Source organism: Mixophyes fleayi, chromosome 3 (genome assembly GCF_038048845.1).
Source record: "Mixophyes fleayi isolate aMixFle1 chromosome 3, aMixFle1.hap1, whole genome shotgun sequence".
Taxonomy (NCBI): Eukaryota; Metazoa; Chordata; class Amphibia; order Anura; family Limnodynastidae; genus Mixophyes; species Mixophyes fleayi.
The window spans coordinates 262468166-262491740 of NC_134404.1; the positions used below are offsets into that span (position 1 = coordinate 262468166).

Sequence of the window (23575 nt, forward strand, 5' to 3'; positions counted from 1 at the left end):
AGTGCTCTGCCACAACAGATGACACCAACATTTCTTTGGAGGAACTGAACGATTCACAGCCATTCCCTGCTGCGCAAGTCGTTACAGATACTTCGCAAGAAACGCAGCCAGAACCAGTGCCGGTGTCAAAGTCTACGCCAGGTCCCAGTTTACGCTCCAACAGTAAGTATCTTTAATAATCTCACATAATAACCAACTATATATACATACCAATATATCTACATAATTGTCAAAAAAAAATTAACTGTATAAACATAACTGCCAAAACAGAGAACTATATCAACATAAATGCAAACCAAATACCAATATATCTACATAACTTAAAAAAGAGAACTATATCAACAAAAAGCCCAAAAGACAAATATAATACACTCCAAAGTATTAAAACATTAACACGCATATGTTGCAGTGCAAAACTACTGGGCAAGAGGTAGGAGGCCTCAAGCACATATCAGCTGACAACACTGCTTTTTTGTTCTGCCACATTATATATTCTAATGTATGTTTTACTGTGTTTTTTTCTACGTACAGTTTACAACGTTCCTAAAAAACGCAAAAGGCCCAACAAAATGGAGCAAGCAACTAAAACAATGACAACTGTCATGATGCATTAACTGCAGGAGATGGACAGCACCATGAGGGAACACGAGAATACACAACTGCAGCATTTGATGGACAATGAGCGGGATCTCCAGGACTCTTTCCTCATGCAAATCATGAACATGCAGGAACGCGTGTTACGCGAAAATCGTGACTGTATGATGGGATTCATGGACAGACTCCTCTCACGGGTGCAGGCACCTCCTCCAAGTCCTTACTATTATGACGGACATTATCCTATGTACCAGCGGTGGCAACCCATGTTAGGCAACAATAACCCTCCAAACCCGGTACAGAATACACAACATGCTCAACTTATGGGTAACCCCCAACATAGAATACCCACCTGGTAACCAAACCACTCCACAACCAGAAATGCCACAATATCGGCAATTGTAATTATCATGTTTTATGGACAAATGTTTAACAGTTAATTGTTATCATGTATGTTACGTGTGATCTGGAATCACGCCGTTAGCTTCACATATTATGTGAAAAGCAAATTTGCACTTACTGTTTGGGCACATTTGTGTCTTCTGTTTACTACTTGTGTATATATATTTTTTTTTCTACATGCAAGTAAGCACTTTTGTATTGTGTCATTTTATATTTTTGTGAAGAGACATATGAGGAAATATGTACAAAACAAAATACAATATGTGAAATAAACATTTTTTTTTTTACTTTTACATTTGTGTGGTACATTCAAACAAGTGAGGTCAAATTGGCAGTGAGGGTGGTCCTAATAAGTTCAGCAGAGGTATTGGTGCGCTCTCCTTCAAAAGTACCGGAGTCCATCAACAAACGTAGATTTCTGTAAATAAAAACATGCAGTTTCACGTCACCATGTTAAAAATATTGGTCACATAACGCAGTACACTTGGTACTATTTGGTGAAAATGCATTTTGCAAGTGGTACATCTATATATAAAAAGGGGCAGTAAATACATACAATATTGATAGCAAACAATAGTATATAAGCTTCAATTACAAAAACATCATACAACATTACACCTATATTTACCTCTCTAGGGAACAGCCAGCCATCTTGTCTTTCCTCAGCAATTTGGTAAAGGTCTGAATTTCTAGAACTCTGGCGTCATGGGAACGTCCAGGCCAGCCGATGAAAAAATCTGTTAAACTGACATAAAAAAAATACATATAGCAAGGTTTTACAATACGCATTACACATGGCACAGTCACATACAAAAAAACATAAAAAATGCTTACCTATAGTTGTGGTCAACCACAGCCTGCAGAATGATGGAATGCCAGCCTTTGCGGTTGTAGTAATCCGCATGGTTGTCTGTGGGGGCAATGATGGGGATGTGTGTCCCGTCTATGGCTCCAGCACACTGTGGAAACCCACGCTTCAGGAATCCTGCAATTGTATCATCCAGGCGCTGACCATGCGTTAAGGAGATGAAGCGATGATACAGGGCTTCCAGCAATGCCGTGGTGACTTCATGCACTAGAGTGCACACCGTGGATATCCCCACTCCAAACAAGCAGGAGATTGTCCGGTATTCTCCAGGGGTAGCATACCACCACAACACAATAGAAAGGCGCCTACATGGTGGAATAAGTTTCCCAAAGTTAGTGGCCTTCATTTGCTGCATAAAACAGCAGAAACACACTAGTAAACATGAACTCTGGGCTACACAAAAGTGAGTCGTCGGCCATGATGAAAAGTAATGTGGTAAACAATCACCATCCACTTTTGCATGATCTTTATGCGTCAAAAAAACAGTCACCTTTCAATGACATCACCATTTTTCAGCCAATGAAAACTGCTCTGGTGATGACTCCCACAAATTGCCAGGGCACAGACTTGTGCAGTATGAATGGGGTCAACCCGGGAAATTCCCAGGTCCGAGGTGCAGTATGAATGGTGTTTCTGAGCTGGGACGCTCCGAGCCCCGGCAAAAACCCAGCTTGAAAAACCCGGGATATTGCCGGGGCGGCAGTATGAAAGCGGTATTAAGAGAATTTAGATTGTAAACTAAAATGGGAAGACTGTTGTGCCCTTTCTGTACAGCAATGTGAAATTAGAGGCACCAAATAAATATCTGATGATAATAAATAGCAAAATAAATATTATAATTTTGATATTGTAACTTGGAACCAAATTCAAGACACACTGCCCATATTATATCATGTTAACTTGTACTGATACTACCATCACTCTAAACAACCTCAGCAATATAAGACAGTAAAAGAGTAGCTAAGTGCTGACTAAATCCTATCATTTAAAATTACTCTTGGGTACAAGTAGTCATTTAACAGAAGAGAATCTGGTAATTTTCCTCAAAGCTGCTCAATACCCATCCAATTCATTAATTGACCAGAAGGAGAAAAAAGGTATTTTCAAGGAAGCGGATCTAGCTGCCTCACATTGTACCATTTCCCATGCAGTGAATGTACCATGTACCTTGGTTTAAGGGGAGCTAGTCACAACCGAAATTGTTCATTACTTTATTCCATGACAAAATGACAGCGTTAAGGGAGCCTAATCTATCAATTCAATTAATTAAATTTGCAGAAAATATCTCTCGCATCCGTTATTTCTCTCGGTCTACGGCAATTCTGTAGCCCTGACTAACGCGAGCCATGCTGGCAGTTATTGGAGGCAAGTAGCGGGAGCATTTCCACGTGGTATCAAGGGTTGTTATGATTTGAACGACACTGCATAGTGGACACGTGAGCTGTGTCACTTCCCTTTAGAACGCCCCGCCTCTACACACAGATTAGCCAATCATGTATCAGTCCAGGACGCGTTTCCTTAGTTACCGCCCGTTTGTGACGTCACGGCAGAACGTCGGAACTGGAAGAGGAGGTGTTAGTGGTTTAGTGATGGTTGCCGTGATGTTTCCGTCTGTGTAACGGGCCTTTGGGGAGAAGTCTATTGCCCTTAAAAAGCTGTCTGCGACTGTTACCGGGGAGGTTGCATAACGGATCTAACTTAGCTCCCGAACATTTTTTAGCGGATGCTTTGTCTATTAGTTCCGGATATCGTCTTGGTTTAGCGGAGCACATTATCCCCTGTGTCCCTAGCACCGTGTGGTGATTCCCTGCTCTGTGTAGATGTGGTAAGCGGTGTCCTGCTGCTAGGAAATGGCCAGGCGGCCTGTGCACTCAGGTAACGTTGTGAGTGGAAACAAAATGCTGGAACCTCGTGTGGGTGGATTGTAATCATTTCCAGTTATATTGATTTCTGCACTGTGCTTTCTTCACGAGGCTGAAGTTAGCTTTTTATTCGGCCAGCTTCTTATTCACGCTCCAGCTTCTTATTCGGAAAAAGGTTATTTTTTAAAGGATTAAATCAAGTTAGATCACCAATTTCAAATCGGATTAACACTAAAATAGTAGTATTTAGCCTGACCTAACAAGGTTTTAGGCAGGTACAAATTAAAATAGACTATATACAACATCAAAGGGTAAAAAGAATCAATAGGAATGAAACTTCACATAATACCTGATTCTCCTACAATCCCTCCACAAAAGCTACTGTATCAATTCACAAATAAGTTAACTGTATACATCAAAGAAACATAACATCCCCCCTAATACAATACTCTGCATTACAACAACTCTGCGAACAATCTATAATACTACCCACACACCCTTTACTGTCAGGAAATGAAAATAAGTTTTAAATGTATGTAAACCTTACTTTAAAAAGGATTTCCACAAAATTGAATAGTTAAAGAACAGGATAGATAGCCAAGAATCGAGAGTGCCATTTGTTAGCTACCACCTAGGGAGGTCTCAACCCCCGTTAGTCTTCTCCAGCTTGTAGCATCCATCTGGCCTCTCCCCATTTCCTTTATTTTCCAAACTTTATGCAGAATACTGTCCACTGCCTCTCACTACAAGGAAGGGTTTTGACCCTAATGGACACTAAACACTGTGCACTCCATGTGTAAAATCTAACAACTATGCTAGCTAAAACACGAGTGCTTGTCTCACAATTCCCACGCCTTTTGAGCGCTCCATACACCCAGTCAGGGTAACTAAGCCCCGAAAGACAGGGCAGGCCTAAAGCATGGGACACTCCCTTGTAAACCTCTATATTAAAAGGACTCTGAAGCAAGAAGTCGTCCATTGTCTCCACCTCCCCATAACAGAATTTTGCATACTCATTTTGATGTGTCTATTACTAAAGTATTGCCCAGGTGATATGTGCTCGAAGAGTCTGTCTCTGATGAATTCCTAGTGTATTCCTCCTAAGTTTAGAGATCTTGCTTTGCTTGCGTTTTACTAGAGCCTCTACGTTAAGGGGAACCTGAAGCATTGAGGTGTCGATGATTTTGGTTGTTATGGGGAGGTGGATACAATGGACGACACGGTATCCTGTTTATAGTATCATTATCATTTCACTCTGTATAGGCACACAATTATGCGTTCTCTTGTAGAGTACAACTATACCACTACAGACTGATAAAATAGGTTTGCGGAGTCCTATTGTAGTTAAAACCATCTCAGACCCTAGGTAAATATACGGGGCATCCTCTGTGGATTTCTAAATCTCCCCCTTCAGTGCTAATAGTATTTGTTCCAAACAGATTATCCTTGTCTACATATAATTTACACCCCTAGATGATGTCCCTGCAGCCAAGGCTAAAAGTTATACCAGTGATATTTATATTTAAATTTTTAATCTAATATGTAGATAGCCAGGAGCACGTGTAACGCCAACGTGCGCTTCATTAATGTAAGCTTTTTCAAGGCAAAACTGATCTCGCTAGTATGTATACTGCAACAATGAACGGTTACCGTTCCAATGCATTTGGTTACATTTGAAGTGGACTAAAAATGTTGTTCAGTGAAGGAAAGATGACATTCTAATTCTGCAGTGTGTATGCACTTCGACTGGCAGTGTCACTAGATGTCTATGGAGTCGGCTGGTGGTTATGACATATGAAGAGCACAGATCTGAATGTAAATCGTGTAAAATGTGTTTAGTGTGTACACATGAATCTGCATTCTGGCCAGGGCTGCTCCTTCTTCTTTTTTTTTTTTTTTTTTTTCTTCGTTTTAATCGTTGACAAAATCGTTAATAGTATCTCATTGGTAGAGATTTTGAATAATGGGTACACACTGGCCCAATTGCGCAAAAAAACCTTTAATCATCCGATCGTTTGGTTCGATATCGTGTGAGTGTGTATACTTACACAATCTAAAGTCAGTCTAAGTGCCGATCGTTTCATTTGGTTGGTCGTACTGTTTGGAACAAGATTATTAATCACCTTTCCATCATGTAGTGTGTACCAATAGTGGCTCTCAGATTGACAGATCTCATTCACCTTGTCTGTCTGCTGCTCATCTTGTCCCACTGTCTCTAGGATGATCCATGTTCGCTGTTAACTGTCTGCAGCTGTCAGTGTCAGCGGAGGGCCCCAGTGGTGCGGGCAGCGCACCCCTCTCTTCCCTGCCATTACATGTCCTTTTAACCCTCTGTGTGGTAGCTAGAACGGATTAGGGGATTAGTGCAGCGTCCTGTCTGATGGTGACAGGCAGCAGGTGATTTACTACAAAGTACAGTCCTCTGGAGATCGTTGGTACAGTGAGGGTACACAGGGTTAAGTACGGAGAGGTTGAATCTGGACAGCTTGCATGTAGGTGAGTGGAAGGGTGACCCAGATGGTGTGTGTGTGTAGGGCTGAGAGTGTACAGTTTGTCCTGGAGCAGTGAAAGTGGCCGATTCAGCCCATAGTTATAACAGATGATGAGCACTGATCTGTACGTAATCGGCTACAGTGTGTACACTTATATCGGGATGTTGATCAGGCCTTTTTTTTTTTTTTTTTCCCCTTGTCGGTCGTTACTAAATCCTTAATCATTACCCTTTCCTGTAGTGTGTACCTAGCCTAAAGCTAGGTACACATATAGATTGTAGGGGTTCAAGTCTGACTTTGGGAAGACCAGTAAGAAGGGAATTGCAATAGTCGATGCGGGAGATGATGAGTGCATGAATTAATGTTTTTGCGGTGTCTTGTGTCAGATATGTGCGTATTCTGGAAATGTTCTTTAGGTGTATGTAACATGATTTAGATATAGAGTTGATGTGGGGAATAAACGACAGTTGTGAATCAAGGATTACACCTAGGCAGCAAGCTTGCGGGGTGGGATTTATGGTCATCTTATCAATAGAAATGACAGGCAGGAAGCTTGTTTTTGGGTGGGAATATTATTCAGTTTTTGAAAGATTGAGTTTGAGTTGGCGAGAAGACATCCAAGATGAAATGGCAGAAAGACAGTCAGTAACGCGAGACAGCACAGATGGTGAAAGATCAGGAGAGGATAGATAGATTTGTGTATCATCCGCATAGAGATGATACTGAAATCCAAAGGAGCTTATTAGTTTTCCAAGAGAGTGGTGTAGATAGAGAATAGCAGAGGACCTAGGACTGAGCCTTGTGGTACTCCAACTGATAAAGGAAGCTGAGCAGAGGTGGATCCAGAGAAATTAACACTGAAAGAGCGATTAGATAGGTAGGATGAGAACCAGGATAGGACAGTGCCTTCAAGGCCTAAGGATTGTAGCGTTTGTATGATGAGAGAGCGGTCAACAGTGTCAAATGGAGCAGAGAGATCCAGGAGAATTAGAAGAGAGTAATGGTTATTATTTTTTGCTGTGATCAAATCATTGACAACCTTGGTCAGCGCAGTCTCTGTGGAGTGTTGAGAGCGAAAGCCTGACTGAAGAGGATCCAATAGGTTGTTTGCTGTAAGTGTGTGAGGCGAGTGTAGGCAATTCTCTCGAGAAGCTTGGAGGGGCATGGGAGCTGAGAGATAGGGCGGTAATTTGCGAGAGAGTTAGGGTGAGAATTTTGTTTTTTTAAAATGGGAATAATCACTGCATGCTTGAATAGTGATGGAAAAATACCAGTAGAAAGAGATAGATTACAGATTTTAGTTAGAGGGGAAATGAGCACAGGAGACGGGGACATACCAATTTGTGGGGGAATGGAATCAAGAGGACAGGAGGTAGAGTAGGAAGATGAGAAGAGAGTAGAAATTTCCTCTTCATTTGTGGGATCAAATGAAGAGTGTCAGAGGGTGCTACAAAGGAATTGAGCCGATTGCTTATCAAGGGAGATGATATCATTTCAAGTCTGATCTTATCAATTTTGTCCTTGAAATTGGAAGCAAGATCCTGTGCACTGATGGTAGTTGGAGGATTTGGAGCAGGCGGATTCAGAAGAGATTTAAATGTGTTAAAGAGGCTTTGGGGTTAGAAGCCTGAGCATAGATGAGAGATTCGAAGTAGGTTTGTTTAGCAGTGTCCAGAGCATTTCTATAGGAGTGGTAGATATCCGTATATGTGATGAAATCATTAGAAGTACAAGATTTACGCCAGTGACGTTCTGCTTTACGAGAAAGTTTTTGTAGAGTTTGGGTTACTGTAGTGTGCCATGGTTGGCAACGGATTCTATGCGAAGTATGTAGTGTCGCTGGAGCCACTTTATCCAGGGCAGTTGCTAGAGTTTGATGAAAATGTGGTACTGCCTGATCAGGGGAGGAGAATGTAGAAATTGGGGAGAAAAGGTGTTGGAGAGAGGTGGAAAACTGTTGAAAATCAATAGAGTTGAAATTCCTGCGGTTGTGAGGAGGCTTGGAAGAGTTTGACACTAGGGAGAGTAAAGAAGGGGGTGAGTGAGTAGTTAATAAGGTGATGATCCAAAAGGGGGAAAGGAGTGTTAAGGAAACGAGAAACTGAGCATAGTCTAGAGAAAACAAGATCAAGACAGTGGCCATCCTGATGAGTAGTGGATTCAATCCACTGGGAGAGGTCAAGTGATGAGGTTAGAGAGAGTAGTTTGGAAGCAGCATTGGATCGTGGATTAGAAATAGGGATGTTGAAATCATCCATGATGATGGTGGGGATGTCAGTAGATAAGAAGTGAGGGAGCCACACAGAGAAGTGTTCAAGAAATTGTTGGTGTGGACCAGGGGGACGATAGATGACGGCAACACGCATAGAGAATGGGTTAGAAATCCTAACAGCTTGTACTTCAAAAGATGTGAACGTGAGTGAAGGGACATTTGGTAGAACGTGCACTGTGGGGAGAGAAGTAGTCCAACTCCTCCCTCCTTGTCTGTCTCCCGGTCTGGGGGTGTGGGTGAAATGGAGACCACCATGTGAAAGGGCTGCAGGTGAGGCAGTGTCTGATTGCGTGAGCCATGTTTCTGTTATTGCTAGAAGGTTGAGGTTGTTTGAGAGGAAGAGATCATGAATGGAGGTAAGTTTGTTACAAACAGAACATGCATTCCAAAGGGCACATTTAAAGGAAGAGAGGGGAGACAGGAGATGCGTTTGAGGTTTGCTGAATTTCTGTAGTGTGCGGATATATGCGTGTGGGAGAATTGAGGGGGACCTGGATTAGGTGATATATCACCAGCTAATAGAATCAGGGAGGAAGAAAGGTAGGAAAGATGATTGTAAGATGTGTGTCTTTTTAGTTTCTGGCGGCAGGGTGTGGCTGTTAAAGTTATTGAATTTAAATAGGAAAAGAGTTCATGAGTGTTCACTAGAGGTGAGTGAAGTAATGAAGGGGCAATGTAGACAGAGTGTGTGTTGCAGGATGGATGAGGGATGATATAGTTCAAAAGATAATGCCATGAAAAGTGAGAGAGAAAAATATTTTGGCAAGCATTGGGATTTTTGAGTCAAATAGCAAAAATGCAGGTGATTGAATAGCTGAGTTTTTGCAGAGTCGTGAGAGTGGTTCAAAATCAGTATCATTTCTTCTTACTTGTGATGGCAGACAAAGCATTAAGTAGAACTGAAAGCATAGTGATGAGTTAGGGGACTGAAATAACTGTAGCATGGGTAGGGAGTGGTTGAGCAAGTAGTACAGCAGGCTGATTAAACATAGTGGATTTTGCAGTGAAAACAAACTAACAGATAAAATAAACTTTCATAATATGAGAAGAAAATAAGATCAGAGTCCAAAACAGTCCTCATGCTGCATGGAGCTTGTAGCCTGGGTGAGTTGAAGACATCAGAGGTAGAATATAGAGTTTCAAGTGAATACGGACTGTAGTCCTTGTGTAGCTGTGATAATAGGCAGGAAAGTTCTTCTCCTGTTTCCTCCTGTGTAACTCCGGTATAACTCCAAATTATGCTATTTAAATTTGTTACACTTGTAACAGACGTTACGTATATTGACGTATATTGAGTCCATAGTCATTTATTTTAAGCTAGTTACACACTACATGAAACTTCCAACGATGCGATGGTTTTACCAACTTTCTCCACGACAGAAAAAAAAACCCCCCGATCAGCATGCCGATTCCTGTGTACACACTAGAACGATTTACCTTAAGATCTGTGTGTCTCTCATACATGTGACCGGATCCCTGGCTGAAGCAACATGCAGCACCAGCACTCCTTCGCTGTCCCTTGTGTCTGTAATAAATCTCCTCCTGTCATGCACTTTGAAGTCATGTGCTCTCAGGGGTGAAGGGTCGCACTGCTTTCTGCAATTTGTCACACTGTCAAGTAACTTTTTAGTTCCATGGAGTTAGCTGCAGCAGTGAAGGACAAGTAGAGAGAGGGGCAACTGGAGGAACTGCATGCATCTGAACAGAGTGACAGGTAGCTGTGACAGCTGATCGGTAGGTGATTGGAACGATAATATTAAACACGCCGACCAACTAAATGACACGACAATCGGACACGTGGGACGACTGTCGTTCAGCATTTAAGCATACACACTGAAGCGATATCTGGCCGAACAGTCGTTTATCGGGTGATTGACCCGATAATTGGCTGAAAAAAACACCAGTGTGTACCCAGCCTTACACGCTGTGATCCTTATTACATTTCCAGTTGATTGCTTTGGAGGTAATTTATAATGGGCAGCAATAAACCTCATGTGTATGGTGCAGTCTATTTGATAAATCTATGAAACTATAAGATTCAGTAGAATTTGGGTTATATTTATAAGGTGAGTTTAACTCCTTTTTATGTGCTTTTTTTTTTTTTTATATTTTCACAATGATTTAATCAGTCAGTGACACTCACAAGTGTTATTACAGTTGGTGATTATTCTTGTCTGTTCTTTGTGCTTTGTGCTCAAATTATCAGGTGTTAATAAATATATTTGTTTATTTATCTAGGCAGAAACATGCAAAATTTAGATGCAAAAGTAACCAGTACCTTACTGCAGTTTCCTCAGGCAACAGTAAAAGCTCTTCATGAGGATGAAATAAACTTAGATTCTGTCTTATGTGCAAAGTTTGCCTCTGGTAAGTTCAGTCAGATTGTTGGGAGTTTTGTTTTTTTGTTTTTTAAATTCTAGATAAAATAGTCTTTCATGTTTGTCAGCTCTCAGATCAGGGTCACTTCATGGTCATTCTGTATATTTTCATAAGATGCCTTGAGATGTAGTGCAACAAAGTGACTACTACCTTTTTAACTATTGTGTTTCTAAAGTAATTTGACCATACTGCCAGTTACAGAATAGTTTGCTCTCTACAAGGAGGCAATGTGAATAAAAAAAACCACATATTAAACATATATACTGTAGTAGAACACAAGGCAGATGGCTTTATAACATTTTAAAGTTTAGATTGTTATAATATATTTTTTAATTTACATTCATCTGGTAATAAGTAGTCTCTATATAATTGGTCCCTGCCAGAGTCGAACCCTCCTCTGCATTTGCCATTGTCACTGACAAGCCTCCCTGGAGTTTGTTGGTGTGAGCACAGCTTGTTTATTTGTATATTAGAAATATTTGTTCTTGCGGTATTTATTAAGAATACATTTTTAATGTGTGGCGTTTCATCAGTGATGTAAAAATTCTTTAAACTGCTTAACTTTTTTTTTTGTTTCTTTCTTTAAAGGGAAATCTGGACTTGCATGGTTGGCTTGTGGGCCCCAATTGGAAGTAACTAACTCTAAAACGGGTCAAAGGCTTTCTGCCTATCGTTTTAGCGGGATAACTGAACGATCGCCTAGTGTTGTGGCTGTAAAAGAGTTTTCTTGGCAGCGAAAAATTGGACTACTTGTGGGTCTTGTGGAAGCAGAAGGCAGTGTTCTCTGCTTGTACGATGTGGGGATATCCAGAGTTGTTAAATCAGTTGTGGTTCCTGGATCGGTAAGGTCATTTTACTCCCTTCCATTTTTGGAACGGACAGTGTTTTTAAAGTGTTCTCCTTTATAAATGAGTTTTTTTGGAAATATAAGGAAGTATACAATATATTTGTGATCTCTTATTCAGTTGAGTCATTTTCATTACTTGCTGTCACTGTTGGTTGTTTGCGGCTGAAACAAGCAGGTTTCCCCTCTGTTTTAGGTACAGCCACATATTGTACGAGGCTCACAAAGGAACCTCACACTGCATTGAATCCCCCCCCCCCCCCTCCATAAATGCAACAGACAATGAACCAGACTGACCAAATTTTTCTTCTGTTCACTTTTTTCCCTCTACTTCATTTGTATATGGTAGATGCTGACCTTTGCAGGCTGCTTATTATGGGGGATTAAGCCTCCTTTAGGAAGTAGGAAGCGATATCATTGACATGATCTGACCTTTGATTGCGTCACCACACAAGAAATGGGAATTGTATTTTTTTTTTTTATATTGTTTTATTTCCTCCACCTTAACTTTCTCTTGCATTCAGGTAACAGCTGTTGAGCCTATAGTAAATCATGGAGGGGCCAGTGCGCACACTCAGCACTTACACCAGAGTTTGAGGTGGTTCTTTGGTGTTGCAGCAGTGGTTACAGATGTTGGCCATGTTCTTCTTATTGACTTGTGTTTAGATGATGTATCAAGCAATCAGGATGAACTGGATGCATCAGGTATATATTTTTTTTTTTTTTGTCAAGTTGCTTACAAATAAATTAAAAATATATCGCATAACATTTGTCTGAAGATGGTTGATTCTCATTAGCAATTTGAATAGTGAATGTAGATTGTAGTTTTTATTTTATGATTTACGATCTTCTGAATAAAGCAAATTTAAGTAAGCCTTTTAAATAAGAGAAAAATAAAAATAGTGGTTACAAATATATTAACCCATTAAGGGCAGTAACCAATTTTTTAAATGACAGACTAAAGACAGATAATGCAGCTGAAGCTGTATATTTCTTTTAAGCTATCTTGCCAAAGGGTTCTGGAAAGAATTCAGTAGTGTCAAAAAAATAAATTATTATAGTATTGTAAAATGTAGGAAAACTATGTAGGATTTAATAATTATTGTTGTGAGAACATTGTTGCATACTTTTAGAACTTCCATCGTTGACAGTTGTTACTTTATTAATTTGTAGATCTAGAAGTGATTAGTGGGATACCAGCTGAAATCCCCAAACTCAGGGAAGTCGCCAATAGAGAGGGGCGACATTTGTGTCTTCAGTTATTAGCACCATCTGGGACCACAGTATCAGCACTCTGCTATATAAGCCGAACTAACCAGCTGGCTGTTGGCTTTGGCGATGGATATCTCTCCCTCTGGAACATGAAAACATTAAGACGAGAGTAAGTAATCTTTTTCTGTCATTCTTACATTTGTATGTGATTCTTTAGTGTTTAAGATTAGATTGGTCTGATAATAGTATGACTGATTCTGTATAGAACTGTTCATGACATTTTAAAACAAAGTTATTTTAATTGGTAAGAAGCACAAAGCATTTCGTTTTACAAATTCAGTCTTGCTTGTAGTTTGGCATTGCCCATAAATAGTGGTATTCTCTTGTTCTGCTTCATTAGGTGAACAATTTAAATGTTCACATCCTATATTTAAACTAGACCTGACGTTTTCACAAGTGGTTCACACTTCGACCTCCCTCACACCACTTTCTTCAGCCTTTGCAAGAAAATTAACCCCACCCTTTTCTAACTTGTCTTTTCGTTTCCTGAAGTAGTACAACCACTGAAAATTTTCTTAAGTTGCCCCTGGCACCTCTTGACTTCTCATAAGATTGGTGAGGGGTGGAAGATACCAAAAGTATACTGTTTGAAGGTCTTGGTGACATGTTGTAGGAGGTGGACTTGATTAGTATTCGCTGAACCCCACCTTGTTTCATGTATGACTGGAAATTGCCACTGGCCATGTGACGGAGCCGATGTTGATTCCATAGCTCCCCCAACAAATACACAGACCTTTGTCTCTCTGGAGCTGTTTGTTATACCCTGCTGCCAGGGCATGGGGAGCCACACAGGGCACCAGGCCACCAACTCAGTCTTTTTTTATTTTATTTTTTTATACCCAGTTGAATGTTTCCTGCACCTTTTTCATCAGACTGTATCTGCTATTAAGTTTAAACAATAACCCAAACATTAAAACAGGTAAACTGGTGACTGCAATATGATATACAATACCCTGCCTTTTCCCATTCAGAATTTAAAAAGTGACGCTTCAGCTAAAAGGAAGATAAAGCATTGAAAAACTATGCATTCATAATTGCTCTTGGCAGTTACTATAGTTAAAGTATTAATTTTAGATGTTACATATATTTGAATACTTATATTCTGTTTACTTTTTTGCTATGACACTTTCATTGCTTATTTTTGATTGTCCATATTTGTAAATTTTTTTGCTACTTTTGCAAAATGCTAATCTCAATCAAAAGGTCTGTGTTTGTCAATGCTCGTTAAAATTACTATTTTATTTGTGCTAGATACCATGTTCAGGTTGAAGGGGGTAGAGTTCCTGTGTTTGCTGTTACTTTTCAAGAACCTGAGAATGACCCTCGAAATTGCTGCTACCTTTGGGCAGTACAAACCAGTGAAAGGTATCTCTTCTAAAATAATTTCTAAAACTGTGTATTGCAAAAAATGTTTGGATACCAATAGCCTTAATGACTAATAACCAATGACTTAATGATTCCTAATCTGATTCTAATTCGCGTAATAGTGTGTGAGAGTCTATCTCTGTAGAGAAGGCAGCAATTAGGATACTTAGGGAGCTTGGTCAGGCGGGGCTTATTAATTTTTTTTTTTTATGTAAGCCTCTGCTCTGGATTGGTGGAGGGTGCTGTCCTTCTGGACAGCTACTAATCCAGTGCTGCGCCCTGGCAGGAGGTGCTCATTCCTTCCCCACGCTTCCTCCCTGGTGGTCTTTTACTCCTCGTGACCCCAGAACAGCAGCCATTTTAGAGCTCTAGCACTCCCATTCTCTGTCCTTCCATCTGTAAAGTACCCTTTGGTATCTGTGGGTTTGTTTTACTGAGTGGTTATTCCTCCAGATCTTACTGTCTTTCTTTCAGAAGAGGTTATCGTTCTTACCAGAGGTACAACCTTTAATTTATATGAACTTTTTGAAAGAGTGATGCATTTGAGACCACCATTCAGTCATTTAGTCTCTTTGGACTTAAATTTAGTGGGAAGCTCCTCTTGAACCACTGGACTCGGGGGATCTCCGTTTTCTCACATGGAAGACTCTTTTTTCCTTTTGGTCCATTTCAACAACCTGAAGGGAGTTAGATGCAGGATGCTGTATTGTAAATAACCGTATTTGGTTTTTCATGAGGATAGGGCCTTTCTCTTTAGGAATTCTTTATTTCAGCTTATGGTTATCTCTAAATTTCTCACAAATCAGGAAATTGTAATTTTGGTTTTGCCTTTAGTTACTGGATATTTTCAGGGCATTACAGATATGTTAGAGGAATACTAGACTGTAGGATGATGAATGATCTTCTGGTCCTCTATGATGCCCCTAAAAGAGGTTGACTGATGTCTAAGCAGTCTGTATCCAGATAGATCGTTTTGGTGTTTAGTCATGCCTACAATGTTGCGGCAAAGCCTGTTCGTGGTAACGATAAGGCTCATTTTACCATATTAAAATCCCTTTATGACTGCATGCTTCATAATTTACACACAAAACAAACTTTTCAGAATAGTCCAGGTTTGCACTCACAGGTGTATGTTATATACTAGCCAGTACCAAAATTGCCATAAAGTATCTTAAAACATACTTATGTTCTCTGTCTATTTTCTATTATAGCGGTCAAGATGTAAGCTTGCATATGCTACAGTTGGCTTTTGGTGACAAAAAATGCTTACCATCAGGACAAACAATCTATGAGGTAAGATTGTTGTGTACTACGGCTGAAACTGCAGCCTTACCAACTAGCCATAGTTTTGACATTTTGTTCTATTTTACAGAACCTGGAATATTGTGAGGAAAGATACAGCCTGGATCTTTCAGCTAATGTCATGTGTTTGAGAGGACAAACATACAGTACCAAATTGCTGGCTTGGCAGACCATAGAAAAATTTCGTGCTCATAGCGAAAGAGATGATGGACTCCATGAAGGTTTGTTCTCTACCCATTAGCACTTTGGTGGTAATCCAGTTACAATATGTTCTTAAAAAATGCAAGGCAACCACATGACACATTTTCCAGCTCTAAACATATACAACCCTCTACATCCAGAACACTACAATATGTTTTAAAGTAAAAAATGTCTGACCAGGTTGCTTAAAAACCTATTGCATTTCATTAAATCATATGTTCATTAGTGTCTAAAAAGTTTGGTAGATTAGATCAAAGCTGCTCTATATTGCATTATTCAACATAATAGCTTAGATTACAGAATTTCAGTCTCCAGTTTACTTTTTTTTTTTTTTTTGTAACGGACATTTGCATGTATGGTGGCATTGCCGGAGATATCACATCAAATGTCCTTTTATCGTGACCTTTTTCAAATATTGTCCAAAGCTGTGTCTTCTGTCATGTGTGATAGAACAGTGAGCACTTTTGGTTCATTTTAGTTGTATAGAGTGGCGCAGTTTATTAAATTTACAGTAAGCCCTGTTTGACTAATAGCAGATGAATGTTTTTTTATAGAAAAACAGAGATCCAATCTCAGTCTTCTCGCCATGGAAGAGGGGGGAAAAAAAGGTGGGGTTTCCTCTTCCTGGACTAGCGCCAGTCTTCTCTGAAAGAATGATAGAGCTAAAACCTGCACTTTCATGGAACAATAATTCCATCTGTTTTTGAGGAATCCTCATCCAAATACAAAGCTTCCTCTATATCTGAATTGTCTACTAACTAGCCAGCCTCCGGAGAGGAAGATCAGACTACGAATCTTCCCATGATTGGAGCAGAGGAATGGCGCTTTCCTGGTCTATCGGAAAAGGAGGAAGCATGAGTTTCCTCCTCTTTTGATAGCCAAACCATGAATCGACTTGGCCAGACTCTGAGTCTAAGGGGGTTCTACTGTGGCGATAGGACTGAAAGACTTGCCAAATGTCCCCACCAACCCTGGCTCTGTTCTGAAACAATTGAGAGGATAGTTTAAGGGAATATTCTTCTCACCTGACACCATAAGATGATTCACAAGCTGATCGAGCTATTGACTTTGACTAGACTGCTTCTGCCAAGTTGGTGCTACCGCCTGCCAGCAAACGTGTATGGGCCTCTGCTTCACAAAGGGCAGCTGTCCTAGACTGTTCACTATGTAATTTGGCGTGACATTTAGAACATGTAAAAAATGTCACAAAAGATCACCCCAACAGAAAAGGCTTTGGCACTACTTATTTTGCCTGACGTTACAGAAAAGGACAAAATAAAGTGGATGGGTGAAGAACACAATCACTAGGCGGACTGTGATCTACAGCACACACACTAAAACAGCACACTTGTTGCTGTGGTTGTCTTTTCCTGTGAGAGGAAAAGCCAGACAGGAAGGGGAATTCAAATATTGACAAGTAATATCCTCTTCCCCTTCTAGCCCAGCACTGAATAGGCTGTCACTGTTAAATGAACAGCTGCCTTACACAGTCAGTGCCTAGCGATGGTGTAATCCTAGCCCCTTGCCTGGCCCCTACACTGGTATGGTAGGCTGTGCACCAATATTTGCAAACTCACCGCTGCTCTCTTTCTCCAGTATGGGGAGAGAGAGGAGTGGAACTGTTAACTATCGCAGCTTTCTGCATAAAAACTGTCTGATGTATTGGCAGCAGGTGCTTGCGTCTCTACCTGCAAAGCTAATGACTGAGTTCCCTCTCTGAAGGCTGACCCAAAGGACAGCAGCAGGATAAATTTATTAAATTATAGTTAAATAGTTGATTGACGTGACACTAGGCTGCTCCTGAGACTCTTGGAGAAAACTGACTTGCTCCTGTCTAGGGAATATTGAGGGGTGGAGCTCAGACTTCAGTAAGGTTTTCTTAAAATACCTATTCCTAGTTTTTTTGTTTTTTTTTAATTCTAAGCAGCAGCTAGGTTTGTGGAAACTTAATTGCAGGAGTCATGCATGTGAAAGCTGTTTAAACATAAACTTTGATATAAAAAATTATTTTTGATGGCCAAGCATTTCATTTGAAGTGAATGATTTCTGTTCGTTCTTTATACCTTTGTAATTTGGGTACACTGTAGGAACTGCAACATAATTTTTCTTTTGAGGTGAGATACTATTTGTAATATGAGGTTTACCCCAATTCATTTTTTAATGGGCAAAGGTACCAAATACAGTAATCTTTATGTGCTTCATCAGAGGAGGCCTGGAGTCTGTAAAGAAAAAAATTGATAAAGGAACATAATGTGTCCAGAACCATTGCCATAAAAACAAATTTGCTGAACTAGTGATTGTGTATTGGTTGCTTATTCAACTACATTGGTTTCTAGGGCTACTAATTCTCATAACCTGCACTCCTAATTCTAGTTAAAGCTGCTTTATTTCTTATAGCTAACCTGTTCCTTTCCATCTCTTGAGCCACAAGGCTTGCACCATGCACGAAGTGTACAGAAAAATTAAACCTCTTTTTTTTTTTTTTTTTTTTTTTTTTTTTTAAGAGAGCCCTGTATGCAAATGTGCTAGACACTTGTTCTGCATTCTATACTAGCCTCTGACGTATTCAAAGTACCTCCAATGAGACCATGGTCGAAAGTGCTATTTGGAAAATATTGTACAAATGTTTTGATGTTTAAATGTCAATTTACCAGTGATATGTCTGGTTTGGTCTGTGTGATGGAAAGATATGTTCATAAAGCCAATGTTTAAATACAATGTTTACAATGGATTTGAAACACAAGTCTGTAGACCTGTTAAATTGTTTCCTTGCAGTCAGTGGTTTGGTATTGGCCTCTACAAGAGAAATGGGGACATAAGGTTATGAAATAGTTATTACATATCTCAACATGTTTTAATAGTACATATTTTTCTTTTAGTCACATCTCCTGATACCAGCGTATCGATTTTCACTTGGCAAGTGAATACTTACGGACAGGCTAAGCCTTCCATTTATATGGGAGTGTTTGATATAAACCGTTGGTATCAAGCCCAAATGCCAGATTCCTTAAGGTAAATATGCAGTTTGAATCGCTTATAGTATTTGAAAGTCTTGTAAGAGAGAGTATTTTTTGTTGGGGTCCTCTACCTTACTCATTATCAATTTTTTATTTATTCTAGGCCTGGTCAGTTTCTTGGAAACTGCTCTTATTTTGGATTTTGGACACTTGAAGCTTTGGTGAATATGGCTGAAGATAGTATATTTGACATTCTTGTACGCGAACGTAGTCTCAGCAGAAGAGTTCTACCTTCCTATCCACCGCCAGAGCAATTCTACGACCCAAGCACCTACAGTTTTGGTATTTATCCAGTTTGCATACAGATTTTGCATTTGCTTATTTATAAATGGAATTATTTGACTTTTTACAGTGCATGTGTCAAAACAGTAAGTCAATTTGAGTGTATTCCAAAATATAAAACTGGTTGAATGAATGTGAAAATTAAATTTGTTGTTTTTTACATATGGTATCACTCTATAGTTTGCACTCTGTAAACGTGTAATGTTGATGTGTTCCCATTCATCCATTGAGGGGGGACGGGACTGCACCATGGGATAAGAAAAGGCTCCTTCTACGATTTTGGCACTTTAAAATCTCAAAACATTGGGTGAAGTACCAGGTTTTGCTGGAAGCCATTAATATTCAACTCGTAGCTAGTTTAATAACCACAGTGCTAGCACAACAGAGGGGGCCCAGGGTTTTTGTTTCAAACCTGTTGTTATTGGTTAAAAAAAAAATAAAAAAAACAACTGCTTTTAATCCACAAGACCCTTGAATCTTATATTGGGGTTGACAGGTTGAAGATTAAAAGTTCAGGTCGGCAATGGGATGTGTTCTTGGTTACTATGGATGTCAAGGATGTGTATTTGCATGTTTCAATATGGGAGGGTCATCAATACCTCTTCTATTTGCGGTTTGGTACCAAGATTTCCAATTGTGGTCTGTTTGTTCGGGTTAGTAACAGCTCCTTTATGGTAGCAAAGACTATGGCTGTGATTCTGAGGTCCATAGACGGTGGTGATTATCTCTTATCTGGACAATCTTTTGATCCAAGCAGAGTCTCTGAGTTTGCGTTATTTTTTAAACACAGCGTGTACATTGGAAACCTTATCCAAAATCTAATCTGGTTCATACTAGAAGACTTGTTTTTCTACAACTGTTTGACACGTGATAGTTTGACACGTGATAGTTTGACACGTGAACTGTTTGACACGTGATTCCAGGGGACAAAATGCATGCATTACACAGACTTGTAATGTGTCTATTAGCTCGCAGGCCCCACAGTTCTGTCCTGTATGAAAGTCCTAGGGTTTTGACATTTAAAGCGGTGTAATTTCCAAATCAAACTCCTTTTGGAATGGGACAAGTGGCATGTTGATCCGAACAGAAAACATATCACTGTCTCCAAGAACGCATCAGTAGTTCCTCTGATTGTTTAGGGATGACGACCTCAACAGAGACTGTCCCTTTACCAATTGGCATTGGACAATTATGTAACTTGATGCCAGCCTCCAGGACGGGGAAATCCGTCATCCTTCATTGTCAGTTTCAGGGTCTGTGGTCCTCAGGAAAAGCCAAGCTTCTGACCAGTGTTCTTGAATTAAGGGCACGTTCAGTGAGACAGTGACACAGCAGTGGTGTACAGAGGCTCAAAAAGCTCCCTTTTGATCAAAGAAGCCAGCAGGATCATGCAGTGGGCAGAACCGAATGTTCCAACAATATCGGCCATGTTTCTTCCAGGAGTGGAAAATTGGGAGGCTGATTATCTAAGAAGTTTTGTCCTATATCCAGGAGAGTAATCACCTCACCCATGCAACTTCCAACAAATTGTGGAGAGATGGGGGACAATCTGATATAGACTTGCTGGTATCATGGTTAAGCCACAAGGTGGAGCAGCTCTGCTCAATTACCAGGGATCCACAGGCGTCCTCATCAACACCTCTGTTCTGTGGGACTTTCACCTGATTTATCTGTTTCTTCCTGTGGCTTTGCTTCCGGGTATTCTCAAATAATTACAGAAGTCCGGGTGCTGGTTGTACCACCCAATTGGCCAAGGCTGTCGTAGTACACAGACATTTTGAAGATATCTGTGGGTCCAGCATGGTGTCTTCCTGTCTCTGCTAAGAATTATTATGGATTACTTTTCTTGGTGCAAGACGTAATTTCCAACAACTATGGTATTTGGTTACTCGGAAAACTGGGTTCCCTGCAAGATGGGGCTGTAGAGGGGGAGGAGCTAAGATGTGTTTAAAGATTGTTTTATTTATTTTAAAGTGCCAAAGTCCTAGAATGAGCCTTTTATACCCTTTGGTGCAGTGTGCCCCAAGACAGCATGTGTCTGTGTTTAAACGGGCTAACTAAAATAATGACGTTGTTGCTGGTGAATGCAGGCACAGTGCAGTACGCAATGGGTTTATATTGAAGAGCCCATGATATTGTAACTTAAATAACATCTTCATGGGTAGTAGGAGAGCTCTTCTATCAGGAACATTTGTATGCATTCATCAATAATTTCATTAGAAACATGAAATGTGTAAAAGGAGTTAGTAATTATGTATGTATGTATATGAACTTTCTGGAGTACTTTATTCCTGTTCCTCTTTTTAAGAGGAGCATATTAACAAAATTATATATTTTGTTACTGTAATTATGTTTACCATCCTTTCTCAATTTCAAGATGCAGTATGTTTGCTGGGTTCTGGAATCATTCACATCACTTGCACTGGTTTTCAAAAAGAGGTAAGTTGCATATAGGTGCACATAAGTAAACCTCATTTAGCGTCCCTATAAAGCAGGCCTGTCCAACCTGTGGCCCTCCAGATGTTGTGAAACTACAAGTCCCAGCATGCCCTTCCAGCTATCAACAGGTTGTCTACTGGCAAAGCATGCTGGGGCTTGTAGTTTCACAACATCTGGAGGGCCGCAGGTTGGACAGGCCTGCTATAAAGGTTACATTTAGAGGTACTATATCTATATTCCTTTTGTCCCTATTCATTCCAAATAAATCCCATTTATCTTATGAAAACAAGCCAAAATCTATAACTCGGTAGACTATTGAAAATCTATTACTGGTTTATTATGCATTGCATAAATGAAGAGGAAAAATAAAGAGACAAAATTGACAGACCACTATGGGGTATATTCATTGGTACGTTGCCAGCTAATACGGTACAGAAATCTCTGCTAATTCCCCCGCGTATCATTTAGATGCAAGTCCAAATGAGTTGACAATTTATTTCATTTGGACGCAATGTTTTAGAGACGTATCGTGTCCCCTCATGGCTAATTGAATCTGCTTCTAAGAGCTTCTTTTTTCTTTTTCTTTTTAAAGACCGTGAACTTTTTAAAGAATTCTGGATCATCATTAAATGAAACCATTCATGATGGCTATAACAGATGTTTAGTAGCAGGTCTGCTCTCACCAAGACTTTCTGATATTCAGCCCTCAAGCTTGAGTCAAGTAAGCAGATTTATTGATTTCACCCCTTTTTGTATATTTGCATCTTCAGAGCTGTCAGAACTACTTCTTGTTAAAAGGTAAAAAACATATTTTTAATGTCTAGGAGGAACAGTTACATGCTGTGTTGTCAACTGCTGTTGAAACAAGTTCCATTAGCCTTTTGACAAGTTGCATCAAGGAATGGACTACAGGAGGTAAGAGTTTAATATCACCCTCCCCCCCCCCCCCCCCCCCCCAGTGTAAAATAAAATGTGTCTATTTATATTTCCTTGTGTATCTACATATCATTATTTTTATTTCTTCTTATTTTAATAGAGCTACCAAGATCTGCTGATAGCCTGCGTTTTGTTCTTGAGTGGACATGGAACAAAGTGGTTCATACAAAACAAGATTTTGATAATCTGTGTAAGTAATCATATAATTTTATTTTATGCAACCAAAGACATTTTAGTGAACTTTTGCCTGCAAATAAACGGACGTCGTATTTGATTGGATTCACATTTACCAACATATAACAAATTGTTTTTGTTCTGCAGGTATACCTTTGTTTGATGGATCATGTAACTTTATTGACCCACAAACACTGCAGTCTCTACAGCACTGTCAGCTGCGCCTCAGTAACCTGAATGCTGTCTTGAACTGTTTTTTAACAGAGGCCCAGGAGCTCACTGAACGAGGTACATAACTGCTACCATCTGTCACCTTTTGGTTTATTTGACATAAGACACAGGATCATGAGTGAGGTAAAGCTTCGTGCCAAAGAATGAAAGGGTTGTACTCTAGTAAATCATGACCATCAGTGTACAGGTTTACTGGATTTCTGTAGCCTGCACAAGATGCATTTGATTAATGAGGTACAAACAGTGGAGGCGGCTATTTTGTGACTCAACCAATGTTTATGAGAATGTAGCAGACCAGCTTCTCACGTGTTCCTCAAATATTTATAACAAATCTAGTTTGTTGGCAATATGAGCACTTTAAGCCGTGTCCCATTTAATTATCCTAAAGAAGTTCTAGATGTAAACAAACTAAACAGTTGTTTAAAAGTTGTTTGTTTAAATTTTGTCATTTTGTTTACAGGATTAACAGATCTAACCAACAAACAGACTGTGACCAGTCTGTTGAATCTATATGCCTCTGTTGTGCTCTGGTTTTGTCGTTGTGGTCTTTTACCAGATAACTCTGGTAAGGAATTAGAAATAATTTGTAATTTTGTGTACATTCTGTGTACTGTTAACACCAATAATGGCAGTACTGCCAATG

General features: G+C 39.8%; 1 protein-coding gene and 1 long non-coding RNA gene across 4 annotated transcripts in view; one reads left to right on the forward strand and one right to left on the reverse strand.

Annotated features, from left to right (window-relative positions):
- AHCTF1 (AT-hook containing transcription factor 1) overlaps positions 1–23575 on the forward strand; it is a 137317-nt gene that overhangs the window by 70843 nt on the left and 42899 nt on the right. For 2 of the 3 annotated variants that reach the window (XM_075203527.1, XM_075203528.1), the window contains exons 1-16: positions 3426–3739; positions 10729–10857; positions 11458–11711; positions 12238–12418; positions 12887–13094; positions 14237–14350; positions 15562–15643; positions 15723–15873; positions 18733–18865; positions 18974–19152; positions 21530–21591; positions 22184–22312; positions 22416–22506; positions 22628–22717; positions 22849–22989; positions 23393–23497. In XM_075203527.1, coding sequence (XP_075059628.1) covers positions 3715–3739; positions 10729–10857; positions 11458–11711; positions 12238–12418; positions 12887–13094; positions 14237–14350; positions 15562–15643; positions 15723–15873; positions 18733–18865; positions 18974–19152; positions 21530–21591; positions 22184–22312; positions 22416–22506; positions 22628–22717; positions 22849–22989; positions 23393–23497 — 2074 coding nt within the window. In that variant the 5' untranslated portion in view covers positions 3426–3714. Of the gene's footprint in view, positions 1–3425; positions 3740–10728; positions 10858–11457; positions 11712–12237; positions 12419–12886; positions 13095–14236; positions 14351–15561; positions 15644–15722; positions 15874–18732; positions 18866–18973; positions 19153–21529; positions 21592–22183; positions 22313–22415; positions 22507–22627; positions 22718–22848; positions 22990–23392; positions 23498–23575 lie in introns of those variants that run through there. The other variant, XM_075203529.1, reaches the window with a different exon arrangement.
- LOC142142948 (uncharacterized) lies at positions 1221–3308 on the reverse strand. The gene is made up of 4 exons (XR_012689417.1): positions 3032–3308; positions 1831–2169; positions 1625–1741; positions 1221–1414 (listed from the first exon to the last, which is right to left on the reverse strand). It is a non-coding gene; the product is annotated as an uncharacterized LOC142142948 (long non-coding RNA).